This window comes from Scomber japonicus, chromosome 23, assembly GCF_027409825.1.
Source record: "Scomber japonicus isolate fScoJap1 chromosome 23, fScoJap1.pri, whole genome shotgun sequence".
Classification (NCBI taxonomy): domain Eukaryota; kingdom Metazoa; phylum Chordata; class Actinopteri; order Scombriformes; family Scombridae; genus Scomber; species Scomber japonicus.
Window position 1 is genome coordinate 19757189 of NC_070600.1, and position 10839 is coordinate 19768027.

General features: G+C 39.3%; 1 protein-coding gene across 1 annotated transcript; it reads left to right on the forward strand.

Moving 5' to 3' along the window:
- Positions 1–27: 27 nt before the first annotated feature.
- Positions 28–10401, forward strand: itfg2 (integrin alpha FG-GAP repeat containing 2). The gene is made up of 12 exons (XM_053314166.1): positions 28–360; positions 1140–1235; positions 1327–1368; positions 2041–2218; positions 2311–2450; positions 3862–4010; positions 4103–4197; positions 4528–4581; positions 5808–5899; positions 6748–6865; positions 7552–7725; positions 10254–10401. Exons 1-12 carry the CDS (start codon positions 265–267, stop codon positions 10316–10318), a joined length of 1299 nt encoding a protein of 432 aa, XP_053170141.1. The 5' UTR covers positions 28–264; the 3' UTR covers positions 10319–10401.
- Positions 10402–10839: the final 438 nt, after the last annotated feature.

Consider the following 10839-nt stretch of genomic DNA (forward strand, 5'->3'; position numbering starts at 1 on the left):
AGGAAGAGGCGTGTGTGCGTTAACTGAGATATCCAAGAAATCGCTGCTAAACCTTAAATATATGTATATATGTAGGCTTTAAAGTAATTCAACAACCATTTATTTATTTAGCATGCGGGTTTATCTCCCTCTGTGTAAATACGGTAATGTTTAATGCAGCTTCTGGTGTCTGTGAGCTCGCTTTAAGCTGTTTAAATTAGCTTTAAGATGAGATAAATATGTTTAATGTGACATAGCGGGTTTAAACCTTCACATCCTGCAGATATGAGGTCTTTAAACTATGTGCAGAGGGTCAGCTTGGATTTCTCCGGAACTCTTTTTCCTCATGCAATCTGTCTGGGAGATGCAGACAATGACTCGGTAACTTTTATTTCTATGTTTATGTCTATTATTATGTTTCATGCATTCAAAACTGCATTATTGCACATAGTGGTTTAAATAATAGTAGTGGGAAAAATACGTTTCACATCTAAAGAAACAGATAGGGTATAATAAGAAGCACAAACACACAATGTATGGGAATAAAATACCAAATAATAATAAATGCTGTGATATAAAAAACAAGAAAAGTATAAGATAATTTAGTTTGGTGATAGTATAGTATGATGTGATTCAATTGGCTTTGATGTGGCTCCTGTCAGGCCTTTAAGATTTTCCTCAGGAGGGTTTTTTCCTCATTTATTAAATATTTAACATGTTACTGAATACATATATTGCTGCTTTTTAATTCTTTGAAATCAATATGTTTTTAATATTTTCTAAAGACATCATGACGTGGGTTTAAATGGAGTCACAGTACCAATTAAGCCCATGCCAGACTTTTGACTTTTTATTCATCAAATATCTTTATTTTATATTCCAAAATCTACATGAACTAATGAATAAATCTTCAAATAAGAGATAAATGTTGCTTTATAAGAAATGATCTCCCTTATAAATCATGTCATGCCTTATAAATCCATGAAAAACAGCTGAACTTAGATTTTGGTGCTTAATGGGAACATTTACCCTAACAGCTTGAAATAGTTACATCATTACATTTTAAATAAGGTAATTAGTAATCTGTAACCTGGTACATTTCTAAAGTAACCTTCCCAAACCTGATTGTGGCTAAGTGAACATTTTGTGTCTCCATTTAGTTGAATGAGCTGGTTGTCGGGGACACCAGCGGAAAACTGCTTATTTACAAGAATGATGACTCCAAACCCTGGATCACCAGGACCTGTGTGGGCATGGTAGGCACACAACCACACACAGAATAACTAGAGTTTAATGGTTGATGATTTTCTGTAGTGTATTTATTTCTCATGTTGTTGGTTTTTTCAGCTCACCTGTGTTGCCGTTGGAGACGTTTGCAACAAAGGAAAGGTAAGTCTGAGACGATCCACAGTCCAGGTCAGGAACTGGACTTATTTTAAGATGCTTGAGGATTATAGTATTTAACTGAAGTGGTCAAGAGTCAAGGTGCCAAATGACTGGAGACTGTTCAAATTTGACCAGAAACTCAATAGATTACTTTTTATTTGTCTGGTGAGGGAAGTAAATCTACCAGCCTCCTTCATATTTCACCATCATGTGTCTGATGCTAGTTTTGTGTCTCGACTCTCAAGTGACAGCCATGTGGACCAGCAACCCAAATGTGATATCAGCAACTCTCAAAGGGGAACTCCACCAATTTTTAAAAAATCATCATCTGTTCATGAAGTAAAAAAGATGATATTTCCAGTTTAGCTGCAACGATTTTGATACTTTCTTTTAATAGTCCATTGCCAGTCTTACCATGTTATACAAAGGTCTAATGTCTGGAACTACTCAACAGGAAAACTGTAGTGTAAAAAGTAATTTACAAGTAGAATATATCTTTTTTTTAATTGTCCTTTATATTATTCAAGATAACCTAATTGTAGATAATTGTATATTTTGACTGAAGGCAGATTCCGTGTATTTGCCCCTGATTCTGCTAAAGATCAACAGGATGTAAAAGATTATGAATATTTTGGTCGTAAAGTGGCATTTCGTGTGTTTTTTCCTGTTTATCAGAACTTGGTGGTTGCTGTGGGAGCAGAAGGATGGTTTCACCTCTTCGACTTGACAGCTGCCACAGCGAGCAAATCAGATTCATCCAGTCAGCATGAGTTCCTGTCGTCTGAAGACCAGAGGCCTTTCTTCACACAGCATATTCCCGCCAACACCAAAGTCATCCTCATCAGTGATATCGGTAAATTCAGGTTTGACTTCAGTATTTATTATGTGTGCTTTTGGTGCATTTATATAAATCTGACTAAAAGTGTGTGCGTGTCTGTATTGGAGATGGTGACGGCCGCTGTGAGCTGGTGGTCGGCTACACAGATCGGGTGGTGCGAGCTTTTCGTTGGGAGGAGCCGTCTGATGGGTCAGATGTGGGATCTGGACAGCTGGTCCTACTGAAGAAATGGCTTCTGGAGGGACAGGTACGCTCCACTTCACCTCAGTACTCAGTGTTCACTATAGAGCTGCAGCAATGAGCTAATTGACCTTCCTGTCGTCCTCCCGGGTCAAATTGACCCGTCTGTTTTGACTGTTCCTTCTTTCCTTCCTTCCTTCCTTCCTTCCTTCCATCTGTCCTTTCTGTCTCCTTCTGTCTTTCTTTCCTTCTTCTCTCTTACCTCCCTTCCTTCTTTCCTTCCTCCATCCCCCTTTCTTCTTTCCGTCTTTCCTCCCTCCCTCCTACCTTCCTTCCTTCCTTACTTCTTTCCTCCCTTCCTTCTTTCCTTTCCTCCCTTCCTTCCTTCCTTCCTTCCTTCCTCCCTCCATCCCCCTTTCTTCCTTCCTCCCTGCCTTCTTTCCTTTACTCCTTTCCGTCCTTCTTTCCTTTACTCCCTTCCCTCCTCCCTCCCTCCCTCTCTCCTTCCCTTCCTTCTTCCTCCCTTCCTTCCTTGACTCGAACACAACAGGAGGGTTAAACAAGTAGGTGATCGATAGAGAATTTATTGGTAAATATCTTTATCAGATTATCGCATCTGTAATTTTTAAAGCTTGTTTTCTCAGGTCGTCATCTCAAATGTGAGGATTTGCTGTTTGTTGGTACGTCTGAAAGCAAATTAAATCTTGTACAGACGAAGCAATAAATCAAGATAATAATCAACAGATTCATTGATTGCACTCAACAGGAAGTCCCTCACAGTGTTTTTTTTAATTTGTTTGGTGCAATCTGAATCACAGCGGCTCGATATTAAATATTAACTCTGCATGTGTTTGCTGAAAATGTGATGAGCTTAATTGTTAGTTTGGCTCATTAATAAATCAGCATCGCTGACTTACAGCAGCATGATAATGTGACAATATAATAGATACCATAACAGATACCAGATACATTTTCCAGTTTTTCTTTTACACATATGAAAAGGTTACCATCAGACAGTGAATAATAGTGGAACAATATTTGAACATGAGTTTGACTCATTAATTTTAATTCTCTTTTTTACTATAGTTTGATGGATTTAGAATAATATCGTCTAGTCTGGTCTTGGCTACATACTGTAGTCTGTATATCAACTAGTTTCTTGTTGAGGACTCTAAAAAACAACTAGAGTGTAGCTCAGTGTTCATTCAGCTCTGCTAATAGTAGTGTCAAGGTTCTGTGTTTTTGTTGTTTTGCAGATTTATGAGTCATATTTAACATTTTTATACAGTAATTAGAAATTGGATCACTTGAATTATCCTTGTGGAAAAGTCTGAGAGTTATATTTTGTAGCAAGAAGTGTGAAGTACAAATGAACTACACATTTCTATTCATCTCCATCACAGAGCATTTAGGTTTCATATGCACTGAAATGTAAAATTTGTAGTCCCATGTGTGTAATGATGCTGTCTGTGCTGCAGGTGGACAGTCTGTCAGTGAACCCGGGTCCGGAGGGATTACCGGAGCTGATGGTGTCGCAGCCAGGTTGTGGTTACGCCATCCTGCTTTGTTCCTGGACACAACAAGACTCCTCTGGCTCCGGAGACGACGCTCCTGCCACCCCTGGGAGGTACAAACACTATTATGATTTAAAAAAAAGAAAAGATAATTTATAGACATACAGATATAAAGAGTAGTGATTTAACACATCCTTCCTCACAGTGAAGGGCCTTCCAGAGATGTAGTTCTCCATCTGACCACCGGGCGGATACACAACAAGAATGTTTCAACTCACCTCATTGGCAGCATAAGCAAAGGTATGAAACAGTTTAAAACCTATTGCAATAGAGCATATTTTATACTATTAAAAATTATATCATATGAAAAAGGAGATTTAACCATAACTAATCATAATGTTACTATCAGGCCTATTATTTACTTTTTTTTTTTTTTTTACCACTATTGTTTTTTATTACTTGTGTACTTATTATTTATTGTTCTTCATTATTTTTGTTGATGCTTTTTTCCTTTCCACTTTGCTGCTGCAATATTGTACATTTCTCCATCGTTGGACTAATAAAGGAATATCTTATCTTATACTTAAAATATCTTGGTTAGTAAAGTTTGATGTTGTCTTTTTTTAACAGGCTCAAAAGAGGAATCTTCTAAATGTGGGCTGTTTGCTCTCTGTACTTTAGATGGTAAGTCATGATAACACCTTTTGAGTGTATTTTAAATCCTTTTTGGCAATAACATCAACATATTTTATTAGTGTATTAAATCTTATCAGTCAGCAGAAGGTATTTGCACACTTTATCTTACAGATCTGTCATTTTTTAGTAATTTACTAGTAATGTTCCTGCTAATAACTCTGTAATTTGCTGCCCATGATAGAGAAAACATACAGTGTATAAAGAAAAAAGCTCTGTTTATTTATTACTGGGACCTTTATGTCTTCATATATGTTTAATTGTTGTCAAATTATACTTTTTTTATGTTCAGCTGACCTGTTGTCCACTGACTTAAAGCCTTTCTGTGATATATCAGCAGTTTATGATAATGAAATAGCTGGAGGTGTACAATCTGAAGAGTTATTTCCCCTTAGATTACTGCCAAATTCTTTCTAGGAAACATCTTGGAAATTCTTCATAAATTACAGACTCGTTAAATAAAACATTTCCAACATTTGTGAGTGCCATATGGCTTGTTATACCCTGGGTGCTTTAGGAGTCGTGTTAATTAAATATTAAGGGGCAGAGTTGGTGTAGTAAACCGTGCGGCATGTGCAGTTGGCTGTTGGCGATGTAAGTTATCCTCCTGCCAACAGCAGATATCTGGCTAATAGCACTCAGAGCAGCTGGAGACTCCATCAATATATAAAGAAGATGTGATCCAGTGGGATTATCTTCACTGAAGGCTTCTGGCTGCCGACATGACTCTCACAGTCGCCGTCTTGTGGGAAACATAGAGAGAAAACATTAATTCTGTGTGTGAGAGCAGGAAATTACACCTAAGAAACAGAGACGATATCTCCAGCTGTATTTCAGATTACTTGTGAAGGATAGCGTAGTGTGGAGGTGTTAAAAGTCCTCTGAGCTGAATTCATTTTACACCTTTTTCTTGTTGAAACTGAGCTCAGTGTTGAATAGGTTTTTGTGTGCTGTTTTCTTTCAATCATATCAGCTCTCGTTACAGATTTGTGGCTTCTCATTGTGATAGTCCTTTTTAATAAAATGCCACAAATGGACTCAAAAACCTCGGACTAAAAATGATTTATTTTGTGAAAGGAGCCATGGAAACCTCACAGAGTCCATCACTGACTGGAACATTTATTCTTTACTTCTCATAACACTAGCAGAAATCTGTTCTCAAGGTAATTTCTTTATGGAATAACTTGTAATATTCTCTCATTTTGTACTACTTAAAGGAACCTTGAAGTTGATGGACAGCTCAGAGCAGCTGCTGTGGTCAGTGCAGGTGGATCATCAGCTGTTTGCTCTGCAGAAGCTCGACGTCACTGTGAGTTTTCATGTATTATTGATTGTGTTTCTTCATTTGATCGATTGATAGATTAAAAATGTAACATGAATCATAAAAAGTGTTTGAAACAAAGTTACAACAAGCTTTATATGAGTATATATGAGCACTTCAGTTAGTCAAGTAAATGTATAAAGAATGAAAAAGATAGCAGTCACACCAGCAGTCCAAAACCACAAACATCTTTAACCCTCCTGTTGTCCTCGAGTCAAGGAAGGAAATGAGGGAGGAAAACGGAAGGAAAGGAGGAAGGAAGGGAGGAAGAAGGAAGGACATGAGGGAGGGAGGGAGGAAGGAAGGACAGAAGGATAGGAGGGAAGGAGGAAGGGAGGAAGAAGGAAGAAAAGGAGGGAGGGAGGGAGGGAGGAAGGAAGGAAGGAAGGAAGGAAGGAAGGAAGGAAAGGAGGAAGGAAGGAAGGAAAGGAGGGAGGAAGGAAGGAAGGAAGGAAGAAAAGGAGGCATGGAGGAAGGATGGGAAGTAAGGGGGGAAGAAGGAAGAAAAGGAGGCATGGAGGAAGGATGGGAAGGAAGGGAGGAAGAAGGAAGGAATGAAGAAACAGTCAAAACAGGCTGGGTCAATTTGACCCGGGAGGACGACACAAAGGTTAAGGAAAACTACAAAGGAAGCAGCTCATTTTCATATATTACTAAAACCAGATAATATTTGGCATTTTTGTTTGATAAATGAAAATAGTTGTAATTATCTGACTAATTCTTCAACTTGTCAACTTATCAACAGATCAGTTTTGTTTGCATCTCTCAAAGCAGAACTAATAACTACTATTATTGATAACAGTTCTGAGACTCATGGAGAGGTTGTTTGCTTTCAGGGTGACGGCAGAGAGGAGGTGGTGGCGTGCGCCTGGGACGGTCAAACCTACATCATCGACCACAACCGGACAGTCGTACGGTTCCAGTTTGACGAGAATGTCAACGCCTTCTGTGCAGGTTAGACGCCTCATTTTCACTATTTTTTAAATCTCATCATTTGCCACTGCTGATATCAGTAAATGCACGGCCAGAATCTTAAACATGCACACATCTCTTAACACCAGCAGGGGGCAACATTGAGCTTCAGATTCATCTTCCTTCCTCCTGCATTCACTGTCCTTTCACATCTTTCTGCAGTGTTTGAACACAGGTTGTTTGATTGAGCTAATGTATGTATATATATATATATATATATATATATGTGTGTGTGTGTATAATAGTAAGTGGATAAGAAAACGATAGGAGGGTTTATTTGATCTGCCTGTTTCCACCCAGGTTTTTTTTTTTTTTTTTTTAATGTGCGTATCTAGTGTACGTGCGTGTGACAACAAGTCAACCCTGCAGCACACAGAGCTGACTCTCCCTCTCCCTCCCTTCCCCTCCAATCTCTGCCTGCTCTGTGTGATGATTAAAGCAGATTAGATTGTTTTCTGTGTTTGTGCGGACGCTGGCCGCTGTCACAGAGACTCATGTTAGTAGCCAGGCAGCAGAGGATTGCTGATGTGTTCATTGGGATTCACGTAACACACTGTATCACAGCAGTGTGTGACACATACTGAGTTTAAAAAAAAATAAACTGTGTGTAATACATGAAGTTTGAGTGTTATTCATGCTGGGGGGGGGGTTCTGTCGTGTGGTTGCAGGTCAGTATACGTGTAAGGAGGGAAAGAACAGCCCCTGCCTTGTTTACGTCAGCTTCAATCACAAAATCTACATCTACTGGAAGGTTGAGCTGGAGCGCATGGAGTCCACTAACATGCTGCGGGTCCTGGAGGAGAAACCGGAGTTTAGGAGTCATCTGAAGTCGCTGGGAGTCGGTGAGTGAACCACATCGGAATCAGTAATTAGGAAGCTGACTCCGTTCAGATTAGAGCATCTTCTATTAAATTCAAGCCGACATCTCGCCTTTTTTGAGTTGGGAGTCCAGCTGTGACAATTTATAGTCAACTTGACTTCCAACTAGTTGTAACACACGGGCTTGAATACTTAAGATGAGGAAAGAGAAATCTATATCCTGCTTGCTGATGTTAAACATGGTGAAAGTATTAAACTAAGGTGAACATAGGCAGAAATGCCATACTTGCCATATCTACAAAGTTAACTCTACAGGGCTGCACGAAGAGCCAGTATAAGATAAATATGGATAATTTGAACTGTAAATCATGCAGTTATATTCATGTAGAGCCCCTAGAATATAAATATAGACCTAGAAATGTGCAGGATAACGCTCCATTTAATAAATTCACCACAGGTCATAGAGGAAATTCATTCAGGGAACCTCTAATGCAAAGTTTTCCTCCCTACATCCAAATGCGTATAAATCTAAAGCCTGTCGGTCAACTGAGCTGAAAAGACTGAAGTATTTTTAGAAGGGACCTGCTCTCTGACTCGTTCTCTTCCATCTTTTTTACCCTCCTCTCTCAGGGGGAATTGTGTCAAGGAGTTTTCCAAACACAATCCTCCTCCTGGCAAACACCATGTTTAACCAAGTCAGTCACAATGGCTATTTATTTCCTGTTCATTTCCTTTTTTTTAATGTCCTTTTGTAATGGAATATTAATCTCTCCTGTCTCTGCACACGTTCTGGCTCATGTTGTTAATAATAAAATATCCTGTAAGAGAAGATGAGTCTGATTAAATTACAAATTAGTCTTTGCTATTTGGTCTGCATGGCTGACCAGGTAGTCAACCCCCCTTCATGTCATGAATCTCTGTGAAAAGAGTGGACACCTATTTAGCGAGAAATGACCACATGAAAGCACATTAGTTGCACTTGTTTGAGCATTATCATAGAGCAGATTCTTTTATTTAAATGCTGGTTACATCAGATTTTTTAAAAACCCCAGTGGTGGCGTTAGCGTAGCTCTCTGCTGTCTGTGTTAATAATTCAACCTCTGGGCCTGTTGTGTTTTCCTTTGACGATGATTTCACAGGCTTGTTGCTTAACCCACTGTGAAAAATGTCTGATGTTGCAGCCTCTGGACAAGGAAAGAGAGAGTAGAGGAAGAGGAGGAGGAGGAGAAGGAGGAGAAGAGGGGGGGTATCAGATGTAAAGACACAATTGATGACAAACTAATGGTGTAAAATGTGTTTGATGGGCAGAGTGTGGGGGAGGGAACACTTGTTATTGTGCTGTTTTGGGAATATACATGTCAAATGTCAACCCATGATTTAAACAACCAGAGTTCAAGGTAAAAGGTAAAAACTAGCAGAGTTATATATAATATCAATTTAAAGCCACAGGGAAAACAATATTTTAATTGTGCTTAAACTATATACTGAAGTTGTTACTTGTGTTTGCTGCCTCGCCCTGACTTTTCCCAGAAATGTCAGCAGCAGCTCTGAGACTCCTCCCTGCTGTTCATTCACCTTAATAAACGCCCTTTAGCCAAAGGGTAATTGTGAAGAGTCTGTCAGGTCTCCGAGAGAGAGAGAGAGAGAGAGAGAGAGAGATATTTTCTAAAGATGGACAGCTGCTCCTGCGTGGTCGTCATCTTTTTAATTTGTGATTGATGAGCTCAATCATGAGCTTGTTCGGCCTGAGAGAAACGTGTGTTGAACAGGGCGAGTTGAGCAGTGCCAGTAAGGATATAGATATTTTGATTGTATTGGATGCTAAAGAGAAGCGCTGGGTAGAATCTTTAAGAAATGATCCATGGTTAAAGAAATATTCACATTCTTTGAGTAGAAGTATTAAAACTACTCTTTAGGGTTTTTTGTAGAAGATAATACAAAGTCAAGAAGTTGTTATTTACAGCACAACAAGCTAGTAGCTGCTTTACACACAACTACTCTCCTGAGACTGAAAACATGATTGCTGTTATTAGTCTTCGGAGCCGTTTCTAGTCAAACTACCACGACCATAATCTCTGTGGTGAAGCAATATGTCACCCAGTGCAGCAGCGGTCTGGCTCACTGACACGTTTTTAATAGTTTTTGGACAACAACAGAAGTCTACGACGCAGAGGAATAACATATATCAGGCTTTGGATACACACACAATACTTGTAAGTAGACGAGTTCATTGCTTGTTTCACTCTGCACATGAGATTTGTTGACAGTAAGGAACATATAGAAAATCTCTAGAGATATTTTTAAAATAAGATGTTCTGTTTTTCTATAACCTATAGCTATATATCTCAGCCTGTTGACCCTGAGAGTCAAGTCAGCAGTGAGTAAATCACTACAACATGCTATCCAGTGATAATGTGTCAGTGGAAATGAGTCACATAGTTCCTATCACAGAAGTTTCACCTGTTGAGAAGTCCTGATGAGATTTATCACACACAAAGTGAGTCATGTCAAGAGTCATTTCCACATTGGTGTGTTTTCTTCCCTCCCACAGATGCTGAGGACCCAGTAGCTGTGAGATCACTGGTGGCAAATTTACTCTACAAGGACTCACAGTGACACACATCAACACGTTACCCTCCCTGTTTTTCACCGTGACTGTAAATACTCTGTTAATAAACACTGAATGTCTGTCTCCAGTACTCCTGGTCCGGTTGTTTGTGTTCCCTGCAGATAGACGCGTCAGGTTCGGGTTTCTGATCGGCTCACTGCGGCTGTAATCTCAGATGTACACACCGGCTGTCATTGGTATTCTGTTCAGCCAGGTTGCTTTTAACAAGCCTGGGAGAGAATGAAAGGACGGGACACAATGCAGGGGAAATGCTATACTGTTCAACCTGCTGTTTTCACTGGCGAGTGTGTGAATTAGTGAGCGAGCTTGATCAGCAGACTCATTATGCTGCCGTCAGTCAGCGATGACAAGCTGATGAAAAGAACTCAATCAAACAACAATGCCTTTTTCACCTTTTCATCCCGTCGGCAGCGTTTAAGACTGGATTTCCTTTATTTATCTGATGTATCATGTCATATCAAAGATGTGAATTACCAGAGATAATAGAGTATTTGTTGCGTAATCAAAT